This window comes from Capra hircus, chromosome 9 (genome assembly GCF_001704415.2).
Source record: "Capra hircus breed San Clemente chromosome 9, ASM170441v1, whole genome shotgun sequence".
NCBI lineage: Eukaryota > Metazoa > Chordata > Mammalia > Artiodactyla > Bovidae > Capra > Capra hircus.
In genome coordinates this window covers 63,221,171-63,238,891 of record NC_030816.1, presented here as the reverse complement: position 1 = coordinate 63,238,891, position 17,721 = coordinate 63,221,171, and the positions used below count along the sequence as shown (strand labels likewise).

At 39.5% G+C, this 17,721-nt stretch overlaps 1 protein-coding gene across 2 annotated transcripts in view; it reads right to left on the bottom strand.

The window, feature by feature from the left end:
* The window catches only part of ARFGEF3 (ARFGEF family member 3), a 178,449-nt gene that overhangs the window by 11,456 nt on the left and 149,272 nt on the right, over positions 1–17,721 (bottom strand). For both annotated transcript variants that reach the window (XM_018053258.1, XM_018053259.1), the window contains 7 exons: positions 17,164–17,308; positions 14,224–14,352; positions 11,680–11,856; positions 10,062–10,176; positions 9,009–9,111; positions 8,707–8,838; positions 6,243–6,364 (listed from right to left, as the gene is read on the bottom strand). In XM_018053258.1, the coding sequence (XP_017908747.1) occupies positions 6,243–6,364; positions 8,707–8,838; positions 9,009–9,111; positions 10,062–10,176; positions 11,680–11,856; positions 14,224–14,352; positions 17,164–17,308 (923 nt within the window). The remainder of the gene's footprint in view (positions 1–6,242; positions 6,365–8,706; positions 8,839–9,008; positions 9,112–10,061; positions 10,177–11,679; positions 11,857–14,223; positions 14,353–17,163; positions 17,309–17,721) is intronic.

Genomic DNA, 17,721 nt, shown 5'->3' with positions numbered 1-17,721 from the left:
TTATGCTTGGACCTTTGAGTTCATTTCTTTTCCTCAGTTTCACTTCTTCCTGCCTATCTATGAATGAAGTCTTTATTTCACTAAGATAGGGTTAAGAGCTTACAACCTCTATTATGCTACTTATCTAGGGAATTCCAAGAAATAGCTAATTGCAAGATTCCACAGTATTCTTTTCTCCAAAAGCATACTTTTATTTTGTTCAGGGATAGCCTCTGAAAGTACAAAGTCAGGATGTGATAGTGTGTTGTATAGCTCCTATGTTGGGTGAGTATATATTTACAATTGATAGATCTTCTTCACCAATCTGCTGATCATTATGTAGTATCTTTATTTGTCTCTTGTAATAGTCCTTATTTGAAAGTATTTTGTTTGATATGAATATTGCTACTCCAGCTTTCTTTTGACTTCCATCTGAGCAGAATACCTTATTCTATTCCCTCACTTTCAGTCTGTATGTGTCCCTAGATCTGAAATGGCTCTCTTGTAGAGAGCATGTGTACAAGCCTTGTTTTTGTATCCATTCAACTAGACTATGTCTTTTGGTTGGAACATTTAAGGTAATTATATGTATGTTCTGAGGCTTCCTAGTGGCTCAGCGGTAAAGAATCCTCCTGTGATGCAGGAGATGTGGGTTTGATCCCTGGGTTGGGGAGATCCTCTGGAGGAGGGCATGGCAACTCATTCTAGTATTCTTGCCTGGAGAATCCTACGGACAGAAGAGCCTGGCAGGCTACAGTCCATCGGGTCACGCAGAGTTGGACACAACTGAAGCGACTTAGTACTCACACATGTGTATGTTCTTAGTGCCATTTCATTAATTGTTTTGGATTTGTTTTTGTAGGTCTTTTTTCTTCCTTTCCTCTTTTGTCCTCTTGTGATTTGATCATTTAATTTAGTATTGTGTTTGGATTCCTTTTTCTTTTTTGTGAGTGTATCTACTGTAGATTTTTGGTTTGCAGTTACCATGAGGTTTTGATACTGTAACAGTCTATACATAAATGGGATTGTTTTAAATTGCTGGTGTTTTTTTTTTTAAATGTTAATTTATTTACTTCTGTGCTGGGTCTTTCTTGCTTTGTGCAGGGTTCCTCTAGTTTTCAGTGATCTATGGCCACTCTCTAGTCATGGTGCATGGGCTTCTCACTGAGGGGGCTTCTCTCGTTGCAGAGCACAGGATCTAGGTGGGCAGGCTTAGTTGTGGAACATGGGTCCAGTATCTCCATGGCATGTGGAATCTGCCCACACCAGGGATCGAACCCGTGTCCCCTGCCCTGGCAGGCGGATTCATCAGGGAAGTCCCTGCTGGTGTTCTAATTTTGAATGCATTTCCAGTTATTTTGCATTTGTGCTCTCCTGTTCTCATGACTGCTGACTTCGATATCGTATTTGTGTGTGGATGATTTCCTACCTTTATTGCATGTTTGCCTTTACCCGTGAGCTTTTCCATTCGTAAGTTTCTTATTTCTAGCTGTGGCCTTTTCTGCCTACAGAAGTTCCTTCAGCATTTGCTACTAAGCTGGAGTCTTCCTCGAGGGCTCACACCAACGAGTACTCCCCCAGAATGACTGCCACAAGTGTTCACGTCGAGCCACACCTGCCCCTCGACTGCCTTCACAGGAGATGCTCCAATAGGTAAGTGTGGCTCTCTCTCTTATGAGGTCATTGCTTTTTTCCTTGGTTGCTATGCACTTGAGGCCCTGTGTGTACCCTCTGAGAGTGGAGTTTGTTTTCCTGAGTCTGGTGGAATTCCTGCAACCAATCCCACTTGTTTTCAAGGCCACATTCTCTGGGGCCTCACTAGCTCATCTTTCTGTTGCCAGACCCCCAAGCTGGGAAGCCTGATGTGGGGCTCAGAACTTTTACTCCTGTGGGAGAACCATTCCAGTTTGTAGGTCGCCCATCTGGTGTGTATGGGATTTGATTTTATCATGATTGTGTCCTTCCTATTGTCTTCTTGTGGCTTGTCTTTGGACACAGGGTATCTTTCTTGGCAGGTTGTGTTTTTTTTTTTGTCCATGATTATTCAGCAGTTAGTGCTTGAGGTTAGTGCAAGTTAGTGCAGTTAGTGCAAGGGATTTGGGTTTCTGGAAGAAGAGGTGAGCTCACGTCCTTCTGCTCTGCCATCTTCAAACCCAAAGTTTTAGAATCTTATTGGTTTGTAGGTACCAAACCAGTTTTCCAGGACCAAAAATGTTCATGCTTTAGATACACACGTATAAAAGCTTTATTTCTTCCCGTGTGTGGCAGAAGAGATCCAAACATTGAAAAGGTTTAACTTTAGAAGTATTATAGGGCTAACATTTTCAAAGAAAGAAATTGATCATTTAATTTGCAGCACTCTAAAGCAAACCTAGAAGAGAAAGAATTTGCTCAGAACAGGCTAATTCCTTCCTTGGATCCTTTTCTGTCAGCAATGACGTGGGACTCTGTGGGCCTTGGATGTGCACCTGGGGGAAGTGGGAGAGAGTGAATACTCTCTAGATATCGGACCAGATCTCCTGGTTGAAAAGCAGATGCAACTCACCAGTCATGACAATTTCCTAATCAGGGCAAAGACCTGATAAAGCGACATTACAAGTGAATGCTCTAATACGTGGTGATTCAGCCCCTTTTGTTTGGTTGGATTCCTGTACTAAGAAAATATTTTAATTGATCAATGTGGCTTTGGGTTTATGGTTTCTCATTCTTCTCATTGCTCTTAGAATTTCATGAAAATAGCTTAGATCATGTTGCAAACTAATTCTCATAACTGGATAAAGACAAAATTATAACATTCATACTGTAAATCTGTTCATATTTTTTGCTTTATTCTTTTTAAAGTTTTATTGGAGTACAGTTGATTTAAAATGTTGTGTTGGTTTCAGGTGTATAGCCAAGTGCATCAGTTATATATATCTAAAAAAGAGTGGATTTAAGTATTCTTTTTCCACATAGGTCATTAGAGTATTGAGTAGAGTTGTGCTGTACAGTAGTGCATATATGTTAATACCAATCTCCCCATTTATACCTTCCCCCCGGTAACCATAAGTTTGTTTTCTACATCTGTGACTCTTCCTGTTTTGTAAATAAGTTCATTTGTGCCACTGTTTTTTAGAGCATGAATTTAAAAATTACTTTTATAACTATCAGGAAAAAAATTTTAACTAGCAAAGAAGGAAAAAAAAACCTCCCATACATTTTTTGAAAGGCTGACTTTGCCCTTTGCATAGTGGTATCTCAGACACAACATTGTACTTTCAGCAAAAATGGAATAAGTTCAAAGAACTCACACAACCCCTTCTAACAAATCACTTAGGCAACATTTTTTGTGGTAAAATGTATATAACCTAAAGTTACTATTTTTACTATTTTAACTCTTTTTAAAAGTTGAATTCATGGGCATTAAGTACACACACAATGTTGTGTAATCATCACCACTATCTATTTCTACATCATTTTTCAACATCCTAAATAAACTCTGAACCCATTAAAAAATAATCCCCCAATCCCTCTCAACTTCCCTGCCACAGAGGTAACTTTTGGGAAGTTATCAGGTGACCTGAATATGTACTTTTCTGAAGCAGCAGCTGTGAAGGCTACTAGTTTGGTCTAGTGCTTCAGGTCTGCAACTATAGGACCCTAAGAAGGGAAATCCTGTCACTTATCTGGCCTCCCCACTGTCCCATAAATCTTCAAGGGACCAGGCAGTGCCTTATTCATCTTCTTGTTCCAGGGCAAGTATATGGTGAGAGAAACACTCAAACAAAATAAGAAAAACCAGGTTAGTGCTGAGTGTAGGCGCCCGGAGGAAACAGTCTCCAGGAGCAATGGCTCCCACACTTCAGCCCCTTTCCACTGGCAGCCTGGACTCCTAAAGTAAGACGCATACCCAGGGAGTGTGTGTGTGTGTGTGACTTCTGAAGGTATAAGCAGCCTAGCTCAGGAGAATATTGCCTATTACCTGAGAAATGCAAAGCCTTTTACCAGCAAATGCCTAAAGAGAGAGTTGATCAAAGCCCTGTCAACCAAGGTATTTCCTTTGATACTTTAAGATAAATTTCTAACTGAACATGTTAAAAAGGACAGAGAATCCCCCTCAGGTTTAAGCCACATAATGCAGCAATAAGAAAGCAACGGGGAAGCAGCAGTAATACTGAAGAGATCAAACTTTCAGAAAAGTATTAAACAGTGAAATAACTCTCTAGATCTGCAACTCTTCATCATCATCTGTGCTGACAGGAGACAAGACAGATCTGGAGCAAACAAAAGTCAACAGGTAATTTTTATCCAGCACACCCTTTATGACGGGAACCTTGAAGTGGAGAAACTTACACCTTCCCTTCCTGCTTCTGATGGAAGGTGTACAGGCAAGCAAGCCTCCAGACAGGGTAATTCGGAGTGAACTGCTTAACAAGCGGCTGACTTAAAACATGCTAATGTCAGTAGCAGAGATAAACAGATTCACAGTTAAAAGTACATCATAAAGCTCAAACTAAGATTATGGGGCTTATTTAAATGTCATGGGGTTGTCAATGTCAAAAATGACTTAAAAATGAAACCCAAATTTCTCTTAAATGTTACAGTCTGGTTTTAGTTTGTCTATTTCTTTTTCTCCCATGGATGATTTCGATGTGGACCTCTTAGGAGGCACCTAATCATCAGATACACAAACTTTTCTTACATCTAACTCATTGTTTACTACCTTCTATGCTAAGAATTGCCCCTGTGAGTGAGTCCAGTCCAACAATGCAAAATATTCAAAGAATTTTAGAGAATGTTTTTAGGCATAGTGGTCTCTACTAAAGAATTTAATACACTTTTCCTGTTTTGCTGAAATTTCATTGAGGGGGTAATTGTCTATTAAATCTTAACCTGTTAAAGCCTTTAAACCAATAACACAGCAATATTAGGTGATCCTGTTTTTTTCTATGTTTTATTTATAATGTGAATTCAGCTTATTCCTTTTCTCTCCTTTTTCTCCTACTTTTACTTCAAAAATTATTTTAGCAGGAATAATTGACTGAAGGGACTAGAAATATTAAAAAAGAACTAAATTTTAAAAGTAGATCAAAGCCTAAAGATGTGGAAAGGAGTGTACAACCACTGGTATGTAGAACAGTGACCTGCAGTGGAGGGAAGCAGGCACAGAATCAGGAGGAGCACATGGGATATTGGTAAAGTTCTACATCTGAAGTTCAATGGCTGGTTCATTAGTTATCTCACTTTTTATTCTTGGTCTACAACTTATGAACCTTCCACATAGTCTTTTGTATATACCATACATGCTTGACTAAAATATCAGTACCTAGAAATTTTACCCGAATTAGGCGTATTAACCAAACTGCTATATTAACTGCTGTAACTTTTGAAAAAAATCACACTCTTTCCCTTAAATGGGAAAGGATACATGTACTGCACTTGGCCAGACCTGGATTTGATTTTGGGTCCCCTGCTCTGCAGTCTCCCTGAATGTTTCCTCATGCACAGGTGGATTAGTGTGTCAGAAGTTTAAAAATGGAAAATTTTCAGTCATTGGCTTCATCCTGAACTCTAGGAACGATGGTTTTTAGGCAGGATGACGGTATTTAAAAAGGCAAGTTTCTTGTGGCACACACAGATCTATCTCTATCCTAACAACTGTACTGCTCATGAGAAATATTTCTCACTGAAATAGTATGGATCAGGCCTCAAATTACTTTTTAAAAAAGGATTATTAAAAAAAAACGGCCACAAAAAGCAGGAAAAAAAAGGATTATAATATGTACAATGCTATAGATACACTGAGTTGTATCCTCCCCCAATTCATAGAAGTCCTAACATCACAGAATATGTACTTGGAAAAAGGATATTTAAAGAAGCAATTAGGTTAAACTGAGGGCATTAGTATGGACCCTAATCCAAATGACTGGTGTCCTTATAGGATGAGGAAATCGGGACACAGACACAGAGGAGAGACCACGGGAAGGCACAGGGAGCAGGCATTCATCTCGAAGTCAAGGAGGGAGGCCTCCAAAGAGACCAGAACTGTGAGAAATTAAATTTCTATTGTTTTAGCCACCCGGTACTTTGTTATGGCAGTCCTAGCAAGCTAAGACATGTGAAATGTGGGAAATTAACAGTTTTGTATGAAAACCTTTGCTAAGTGATTCCACAGTTGTTTTCAGCATTCTCAGCTGAAGACTGAATTACAGTGAACAAGAGCTGGGGATAAGTGAACCTTCCTGTTGGTATGCGCCCTCCCTGTTGAAGTTTGAGCTGCTTACCTTTTCTTGGTGTGTCCATTTGGCTTCTCATCAGGAGGCAGTTCAATAATGAGCTGACAGGACTGAGCATGATCGAAGTTGTTTGGAGTCTTTGGTGAGCACTGGGTATCCAACATAAATACCTGCACAGGTAGAGAAAGATACTGTTCAGAGTGCCACCATCCTTGACCTGCCTCTACCAGGGATCAGCTGGATGGACGACCCTCGGCTAGAGGCGTCCTCTTTCTACTCAATTTCTCACCTCTAAAATGAGGTCAGTGACGGTTTCCTACTTGGTATATTTGTCGAGTTAAATGAATTAATACGTGTATTAACACATGCAGAGCACTAGAAGAGTAAATATTCAATAAATGTTAGCTGCTGGCACTAATAGTAATAACACTACTGCTTCTACCACGTGATAAGTCATTACATTCCAAACAGCAAGGACTGACATTTAATATTAATTAAGAGTAAATAAAAAGGGGCTATGTCTGTGAGAGATCTTCTCTGATTTAGAGGTCTGTTTGGTACATCTCTCCTATGCAGGAATGGGAAATTAATTGGGACCTCTCCTTTCAGGACAGTGATGTGGCCATGTTACTCTATTAGACACTGGAAGAAGTGACTTAGAAAATAGCAACCACTGCTTGGATTCTGATCTAAATGATTTCATCTGATGTTGTTTAATCCACTTTCACGACTTACCTTTGAAAATGAGTGTTTTTAAAGAACTTTCTCTTTCCAAATTTTGTTGGTGGTGGTTTAGTCGCTAAGTCATGTCCAACTCTTGTGACCCCATGGACTGTAGCCCACCAGGCTCCTCTGTCCATGGGATTTTCCAGGCAAGAATACTAGAGTGGGTTGCCATTTCCTTCTCCAGGGGATCTTCTGGCCCCAGGAATTGAAACCGGGTCTCCTGCATTGCAGGCCGATTCTTTACCGAGCTATGAGGGAAGCCCCAAATTTTGTTAAATTATCATAACTGAATATGGGGTTATCTGAAGAGTGAATATGGGAGGAAGGTTTATGACAGAAGAAGAAAGAAATATTAGGAAATGAAAGATTCACTAGCTGCTCTTCTCCATTAGTAATCTATTTCAGAACAGGATTCCATTTTCTTGCTATGTGGTAAGATGTGGTTGAAAAGACCATTGGAGTCACATGGGAAAATTCCCCATCTAGCCAGCCGGGATGGTTTCCTACTTGGAGAAACCACCCCTCTGGAGGCCCACCCTCTTGCCTTCCCTTATGGTTCCTGGTCAGACTCATTGCTGAGGGGAGGGATGTGCTCAGCAGATGAAAGCGAAGCTGAAGGTGGGAGGTTTTTGTCCCATGCACTGAGCTGAGAAGACAGATTTGACAAGAGACTTCTCCACTGACAATGTGAACGTGACTGAGTTCTTTACATTGATTGATTGATAGTCAGGGCATCCTGGGTTATCAGTGTGCTGAGGGGAGATTCTCTTAAGAAGTTAAATAGATTTTGTAGAGAAAGGGAACTTTTGAAGATAAACCCCAACTCACTTCATTTTCCTAGTGCATATGCATTTATAAAAACTGCTTAATATTTTAAACACTTGTAAATTATCTTCTGCACAGGAAAACACAATTCAAATATGTCTATTGCTAATTCATGATAGAATTTAGCCAATCAATAGTGGTTTGGAATTTAGTCCATTTTTGTTCTTCTCTATTATGAATAGAACTGTTACGAATATACATGAATTAATGTACATTACTGATGAAAGCCCCATGCAGGGTTTCTTAGAGGCAGATTGACAGGTCACTTAAGTTTTTGAGTACGTATCTGTGGCCCATGATAAAGCTAAGGCCTTCTGTGATTCATTGACCCAACAAACATTTACTAAGTGCCTTCTATCTGCCCTGCTCCAGGACTGCCAAGAAAAATATACAGATTATATTCTATGCTCCTGGCTTGGCTTACAACCAATATTTATGAATTCTGCCATGTGTTAGGAAGAAAAAGTCACTTGTACATGGTGATTCCTGCATGGACAAGTACATTTTAATTTTACTGAGTTGTTAACATTCAACTCAAATTTATTAAGCAACTTGTAAATGTTAAGCTCTATGCTCCTTATGGGAGATACAGGAAAAAACAAACAAGTTTGCCCTCCTAACTTAAGCACTCATAGTTGAGGATTAACAACAATATTGCAGTAAATATTTAAAAGGAAGGCAAGCAAATTATATATGGAGTGCAGTGTCCTGGTGGAAAAGGACCCCATGTGATCAGGACGCTGGAGGATGTCACAAGCTAGAGATGGTGAGAGGACCTTAATGCTGTTGATTGGGTTCAAGTTGTTTCTAGTGAAGATCAGCACGGCTCAGAGGTCAGAGCCAGAAGGTTTATGTCCCCAAGGGAAAGAAAGGCAGTTTGGTGATGCACAGCCTTTAAGAAGGACCTCCAACAGCATCTCCAGCTTCCTGAGCCCCTGAGATCAAAAGCCCCTGCCCTTACCTGCTGAGCCATGGCTCGGATGCGCCAGTACTCGGCCTCGGCACTTGGGGAGGTGGACGGGGCGGCCACCCTCACCTGGCAGCCCTCCCCGCTGAAGCTCTCGGTGCCACTGTGGAAGCAGCCCAGCAGGTCCTAGGGAGCAACACAGTGGACGTTTGCTGGGTGCGCACGGCTCCAGGCCCTGTTGTAGATCTGACACTGCCAGAGAGTCTGGGACAGATTACTGCCATGCCTGCCTTGTTCTCACTCAGTGAGACCGCCTCCTAGGAGGCAGGCGCCCTGCTCTCTCCTGAGTGGCTCACCTTCACCGGCTTGAGCGTGGCCGAGAAGGCGTCCTGCAGGGCACAGCAGGCCAGCCTCCACATCTCCTCCGTGAACACGGGGCCCGCTGTCACGAGGACGTACCTGCCGGGAGGAACAACTCTTGCATTCAGCCATTTTAATGTCACAAAAGGTAGGCCCTTCCCAGCGAGCGCCTAGATTTAGTCTACAGTTTCCCTATAAGACTTGCGATTTTCTGTCTTTGTGGTTTGGACTCTCTGCCCATCTGGTATGCCATTGTCCCACTATTTCCTAACCTGCTGCTGCTGCTAAGTCACTTCAGTTGTGTCTGACTCTGTGTGACCCCATAGACAGCAGCACCCGAGGCTCCGCCAACCCTGGGATTCTCCAGGCAAGATGCTGGGTATAAAAATGGACCCCCATTACAAACAGGCCAATGTTTAAACTTTAGGTTCGCATGTAAGACTGTGTGTGTGGTGGTGCGTGGTCGTGGTGGTGGTATATATACTATAGTGAGTATATAGTGCGTGCGTATAGTATAGTGTATTCTATACTAATTTCCCCATTCTAGGCCCATTTTCCACTGCTCCTCTATACACAGCAAAACAAAACCCCCTTGTCACTTGTAATTCTTACCTCTATGTATTTGTTCATGCTATTCCTCTGCTTACAAAGTCACCACCTATCAGAAGCTTACCCACCTTGGGAGCGCTGACCAAGTATCATTACCTCAGAAAGCTCCTGGCAACCGCCCTGCTCCCCAGGCTTCTTGTCCTTTCATTGCCTTTCCAGTTCCCCCTCACTGTTATCACTCTCCCCATGACTCTGCCTGTTCTGTCCTTTAGAACAGGTTATATGCTCCCTAAAGGTAGGTACCTTGGTCACATCACTTTCTGGGCAGTAGAGTACCCTGTTTAATGACTTCCACAATATATATTTGCCAATTGAATGAAATGAAGAATTAGTAGCATAGTCACTTTTATATATAAAAAGTAGATTGCTACCACAAAAGAACTTAATTTCCCTGGACTTCATAATAAAAACTGTAGAGAGTTAGGAAACCTTCTTCTCACCGAATACAGGAGCAGCCTACTCGGGAGATGGTTTCCGTGGGCTTGGCTACACATGCTACCAGTAGCTCGAAGAGGTCCTTCAGCATGGTGTTAATCATGCTCTCATACCTGATGTCTACAGGGAAATCAAAGTGAGACTGCATTCAATGGAACTGCAAAGGAATGGGCTCAATGGCGAAAGAGGGAAGGCTGAGTGTGAAAAACATACAGAAATATCAAGAAAATAGAACAATGAGAAAAATGGCCATAACAACCAAAATAAAACACCCATTACAACACAAAGTTTCTTGGATTTTTATCTAATCTTGGCCTGTTCCATCTGTTTCTGGATATATCAAGATGAAATGCATGAGGCTGACTTTTCAAAGTATATAATTCATCTACTTGAGCAGAATAGAACATATACTATTATATAGATTGAATACTAACTAGTAAAATATGTTAATTCTTAAAGGGAAAGATAAACATTCCTTCCTGCTGCTAGTTCTTAGTAAACAAAATATCTTGTATTAACTACCACTTCTTGAACCTTTTCAGTTTGGCTTCAGTCTGCATACTGTCCCCAGACTAAAGAAAAGAAGACCTTCCAAAATCACATTCTGTTTTCCACAAAGTCTTTGCAATGCAACACAACCAATTCTCAGTAGAATCTGCAAGGATCCTGAGCTGGGCAAAGCCCTGACCTGGACAGAAACACTACCCCTAGGGATGTGGTTAGTGGCTGCATGTGTTTCTCTTCTTTTTCAATCGGTGTGTTTTGTGCTTAGTAGAGACCCTATTTCTTTTCTTTGCTTTCTGACCCTCCTTTGGGGGTCAAGTCCTCATGAGTTTCTCTAACCTTGCCTCTTCCTTCATACAATTCTATACAACACCTTTCCCCTATAACCTCTAGAGTGAGCAGCAAGATTTCTCCTGTTCCCACATTTCCAGATCTTTCCAAGGCAAGAATCATGAACAAGAATCCATATTTCACAAATATTACTCCACCAGTACAACAGCTGACAGATTTCTCCTGCCTCTAGCTCCCTCTCCATCTGCTGACTTTGTCATATTATTCACCCTACACTTCCAAATCTTTTCCAAAGTGCCACAGACATTAAGACTTCTCTCTTCACCCCTTATCTGTTAAGTAACTTCCTGCCCATAATTTGAGCCTTTCCTAAAACCCCTCCCCAGATGCAACAGGATAATGGAATATATCCTTCCCTTACCCCCAGGCTATAAATATATTTCAATTTCTTACCTATCAATACTTGAACTAGCCTTCCCTCTCCTAATGCATAGATATCCTAGACCTTGTTAGGTGTTTTATCTTTTGCGTGTGTGCTAAATTGTGTCCAACTCTTTGTGACCCCATGGACTGCTCAGCTCCTCTGACCGAGGAGGACAGGTAAGAATACTGGAGTGGATTGCCATGCCTTCCTCCAGAGGATCTTCCCAATCCAGGGATCGAACCTGTGTTTCATGTCTCGTGCATAAGGCTGGCAATGACCATGTAATTCTATCTTAATAATTTCCAGGACTAAAATCACACACTGGTCTTTACTAGGCACTTTTAGACAACAATGCTGTCTACTAAATGACGACTCAGTAAGAGCTGCTCTGGTACCGCAGATACCTGAGTGGATAAAGCTCTGAATGTGCTCCACCACCAGCTCACAGGACAGACCAATGGCATGCTTGAAGTTAGCCGAGGCAATGTCCCAGTAAGAGTGGTCTTTATGGCTACGGCGAAGCCAAAGAGACATCACAGGAAGGAGAAGGTGAACAACTGCATAGATGCCAAACCCTGGTCCTGAAAAAGAAAAGCCAGTGTCAGAACTGTGATCTTAGCACCTCCCCTGCAATAAAAGGGAAGCGCTCTGCCATCTCATGGCCCTGCCTATCTCTTTTGAAGGAGCTCCCCATTGTCTGAGAAGGATCAGGGAGAAGGAATTTACCACTGACTGGGGAATATAGGGTCTTCGGTGACATTTTTCTTTTTTGTTTCTGCATGATTTTAATTACACAAGGAATACACAAATATACTCACTACAAATTCAAATAATGCTGATGAAGCTAAAGCATCACTTATCAATTCCTTAATCCCCAGACATAAACATACAATACACATGCATATGGTTTGTACCCTTTAAACTATAAGTACATATATATATATGAAAAGAAGAATATAGTTTTATTATTTTTTATAAATGGGATATTGTAAACCTTGGTCTATATAATTATTTTGCCCTTAACAGTATGTGTTAGAGATCATTCTTTGTCAGCAAATTTAGATATTCCTCATTTTTATTACTACATTCTGTTTTAAATTACTCAGACTGTATATGCATTAGTTTACTTATCCATTCCCTTACTAATGGACATTTAAGAGGTTTCTATATTTTGCTTTACGAACAATGCCATAGTAAGAATCTTTGTGGAAATGTTGATAGATTTTAAAAATTCTGATTACAAAAGCAAGGTATGCTTTTTATCGTAAATACAGAAAACATGAGAATATAAAGGAGGAAAATATTTTGATGTGTTTCCTTCTAGTACTTTTTGAAGGTATTATGTTTGTGTATCTGTATTTATAAATGCTTCTCATAAAGTTGAGATTGTGCTACACACTATATATATTTTAACATAGTACCTTATAAGTAATTATTCATGTCATTAAATACTATTCACAAATATTCATTTTAATGCTTATAGAATGTTACATGCTTTTACCATAATTAACCCATTTATGTTGTTCATAATTATTTTGGTATTCAAGATGCTTCAGCAATTTTCATTATGTATATAGACTTTTATCTTCATTACTATTAATTTCCTCTTAATAGATTTCTAGAAGTAGAATTATTAGGCTGCTTCACCACACTTGGAAGAAAATGGCACTGGCCAATAAAATAGATTTCAAATAATGCCATATAATTCATTCTATAAAATATCTGCTTATTCTTAGATAGAAAATCTTTAACTTTTTAATGCATAGGAGTAGTCATAATGTTTTTCCCAGAAATAATTCTGATATAAACTTTGTTAATGGATCTTAAAATAGTATCAATTATCAAGTCATCATCAATTATGTTGAATACAAAGCTCCTCTTATTACTATGGAATTAAACTGGTAGTTTCATTTGTGGTTCTAATTCTAATAGTGAAAACTAAAATTTCTATAAAAGATTTCTTTGATCTTGGGAAAATTTGGCTGATTCAATGTGCATGCTAGCCCTAACTAACTCATTACAAGAAATAAATTCCCAAGGGCCACTTTCTCCCTGTACTATCAGGGTAATCACTAGATGTCTTTCCCTAAATCTAATCATCAATTCCTCTTATACAATTAAGATATTGCTATCTATATTATATATATATTTGAGTGGCTGGCTCACATCAATGGTAGATCTGGTGAGCCTTACTGATGCCCTGGGGCTAAGAGTATGTGTGACCCAGGCAAAGAGGAAGGCTGGAACCATGGAACAGAGAAAGCCAGCTGGCTTAAGGGGACACTGATACCAGAGCTTTGGCATTCAATTAACTGGCCAGCACCCATTATTTATAAATGACCTGGTAGGAAACCCATAAACAGTACGAGGGCACGTCTTAAAAGTCACTGAGTCACAGCCATTAAAAATATACTGGAGCCGATTATACAGAGTGAAGTAAGCCAGAAAGAAAAACACCAATACAGTATACTAACACATATATATGGAATTTAGAAAGATGGCAATGACGACCCTGTATGCAAGACAGCAAAAAAGACACAGATGTGTATAATGGACTTTTGGACTCAGAGGGAGAGGGAGAGGGTGGGATGATTTGGGAGAATGGCATTCTAACATGTATACTATCATGTAAGAATTGAATCGCCAGTCTATGTCTGACGCAGGATACAGCATGCTTGGGGCTGGTGCATGGGGATAACCCAGAGAGATGTTATGGGGAGGGAGGTGGGAGGGGGGTTCATGTTTGGGAACGCATGTAAGAATTAAAGATTTTAAAATTTAAAAAATAAAAAACTAAAAAAAAAAAAATAATAATAAATAAAAATATACGTATTGAGCATCTGTTAAGCTGTCTAGCGTTACAGCAGTGAAATAGACACAGAAATACCTTCCTGGAAAGAGCTATATGTATAAAAATGCCCTGAACAGACAGACATAGAAATACTTACCAGGTGTTTTGGTAACATCTCTCAACAGCTCAAAGAGCAAATCCAAAGTGGGGGGTTGGTGCTGACGTGGACAGTTGGACACAGCTGCTGTGAGCTGCTCCAAGAGGATGATCCAGACTTCTATCAGACCTGGAAGACAAAAGCAGACCTCTGTGAAATTCAGTTGAGCAATGCATAATCATCACAAGATCACAGTGAACACTATATGTAAAAGGCTTCTGTAAACTGCCAAGCTATAGGGACATAAGCCGTCACCTCATAAGGCAGCCTTCAGTGCCTATAAATATGGACAAATTGATTTCCTATTCTGACAAAGTCAAAGGAAAATAAATACTGTTCACATTTCTTCCTTATTTCTCTTCAGGAAGAAGGTGATGTGGTATGTAAGTTCTACTAAATGAAATAATTATATTTGTTGGGAGCTGGGAGTTGGTGATGGACAGGGAGGCCTGGCGTGCTGCGATTCATGGGGTCGCAAAGAGTCGGACATGACTGAGCGACTGAACTGAACTGAATGATACAAGTGATGCATCCTTTTAATTCCATCACCTTAATCCTTTAAAAATTTATTATAGATAGATGTATAAACAAAAAGTTGCCATTTTAATATGTGCAATTCAGTGGTATTACTGCAACCATCGTTACCATTAATTTCCAAAACTTTTTCATTACTTCAGTAACTGGTAACAATAACTCTGCATTTTCACTCCAGCCCCTGGTAACCTGTGTCTGGCTTATTTCGCTTAGGATAATGTATTCAAGGTACACCCATGTTGTAGCATGCAGTATAATCTCATTACTTTTTAATGGATGAATTGTATTCCATTGTATGTATATACCACATTTTGTTTGTCGAGGTACAAAAGTGTCTAGAGTAGACTATACAAAACAGCTCATTCTACATTTTAATACTTCTAATTGTTCAGCAAAAGAAAACTATGAGAAGATGCAGTTTTTAAATATTCCCACTAAAAAAAACTACTTCCCTAATTTTGAATATCCCTATTAATAGGAGGCAAAACCTAAGTCATGGACAATAAAAAACTAGGTGATAAAAAATTCTCATGAACCTCAAAATATAAGCGGGGTGGACAAACTAATTAATAGGTTATACAGAGGACAGAAAAACATGTTAAACATTACTATGAGGGGTACAACCAATAAAATCCAAGAGGAAAACTCTACAGGACAAAAACCTCACTCCTTCAACAAGTAAATTTGAAGAGGAAAATCTATAGATTGACAAGGATTTAAGAGATGGAGCAGACAAGCATGTAATGTAGAGCTCATGTGAATTATGAAAATTAACTGATTTATTTAAGAAAACTGGCAAATTGGTTGGGTGATGGGTATATGAAGGTTCCTTATACCATCCTGTCCAGTTTTATATGTGTTTGAAATTTCCCTAGGAAAATGGAAAAGCAGTTATTTGCCTTCAGAAACAGGAATAATATCTAAACATATCAATGATAAGGAGTAATTTTTAACATGAACTTAAAGCTTTTATTCTTTTCTCTGATATGTTACATATATAACTTTAAAGCCCTTAATGAATTTATACTGTTGGAAACCTTAGATTGGTGCTTGGCTGAACTTGATCTATTTTCTTGGGTGGGTGGCCTAGAATAAAAAAAGATTAGCAATTTGCAAAAATGGGAAGGGAATGCTCACTGTTACTTGTACAAATGGTTTACAACTGTTTTAAAGACTGTATTATAGACAGGCAACATAAGCTTTTAATTTTCTGGGTTGGAGGTTTAAAATGCTAAGTAAAAATTCTTACCTAATCATTGAAGTGAAACCTCTATCAGGCAACACCTAGCCACCTTCCAACATCTACTTGTTTTCTACATTAGATATTTATTTGCTGCTATAATTTTCCTAACAACTAGTCTGAAATTGTAAGGTTTTGCTGTTAATGATCCCTATGCAAAACTGGAAAATTTCTAGACATCCCCATAAATGAATTTGTATGTGAAAAATAAAACAGAAGAATTAAAAACAGAAAGTAAATTGAAAAAATCTTTCCCCAAAAGTCCTTTTACAAGGGTTTGAAACACCTATGCCCAGATATTAGATCCCTAGAAGGATATCATTTCCATTTTTAGGTATAGAAACAGGACAGAGTAATCTGGATTAGAAGATAGTAAAAGTGAACCAATCTGAAAATTATCCAGTTACTAGTTTGAACTGGAATTCACAGGAAATTACACAGGAACTAATTTGAAACATTCTTTAAACTTATTCTTTTAATGAGTCTCCAGATTCACCCAGTCATAAACTGATTCTCTCTTCTGTAATGGCTTAATTTCCCCAGTCTCTAACCAAATAGTCCTATAGGAAGTAATTATATAATGACTGTTTCCTAGAAGGAATTAAAGACAATTACCAGTCATTTTAAGTACCAATGCACCAAATGCAACCACAACCCAATTTGCTAAATTCCAGAGAATTTGGAGTTAGAAATTTTATTCAGCGGAGTCTGCAAATCTACACTGGTTTTAGATGGAGGCAGCCATCTAAAAGGAGGGCTTCTGTGATGGCTCAGACAGTAAAGAATCTGCCTGCAAAGAAGGAGACCTGGGTTCGATCCCTGGCTCAGGAAGATCCCCTGGAGAAGGGAATGGCGTCCCACTGCAGTATTCTTTCCTGGAGAATCCCATGGACAGAGGTGCCATAGTCTATGGGATCACAAAGAGTCAGACATGACTGAGCGACTAACACACACACATCCATCTAAAAAGGATGGGTTTGGAGACCTTGATTGTAAAATGTTTTTGAAGAGTCCATGGAAACTTTAGGTAGGCTTGTTCTGTTAGAATTATAAATAATAACAATGTAAGTGGATGGTCATTTATGATCTATGAGCTACTGAATTCTTGACTTCAGCTTTTGGGAATACAAACATAGCAAAAACCCAGTTTAGCTCAATTAACTTACCAGTGTCATCATCAAAGTCAGACAAGACTGACTCAATTCCATCCTCACTGCTGGCTGACTGCTCCTGAAGTCTTCGGGGCAAGCTAGCAAGTCGCCCACTAAGGAATATTGGCTTCAAGGGCATTTTGTAGATTTTGGCCAACAACTAAATAAAAAAAATGCCAAACTGCAATTACATACTGGAAAAAGCTGCACTCTATTACATCACAACAAAACTATACACAGGTAAGAAAAGGTGGAGAGAAAACCAGAAAAGTTCCCAGTCTAGGAAAGTTTTAAACTTGGCCGTGTTGGAAAGCATAAGGCAGCTTATAAGAGGCATTGATCCTGTGAAGCAGATAAAATAAGAGTCAATGGTAACAAAAAGCTAGAAGATTCTGTGGATACCTTTTCAGTATCTCAATGGCATAGGAGTTTTATAGACTCCTATAAACCTGTGAAGGGAACCCTGAAACATGTTAAGCATTTTTGCCTGTGGGTGAGTTGTTCTATGGGGAGCACTGAGAAGAGAGTCTGTAGGCAAATAAGCTATCAGACTCTTATCCCCCTTCCCCCAAC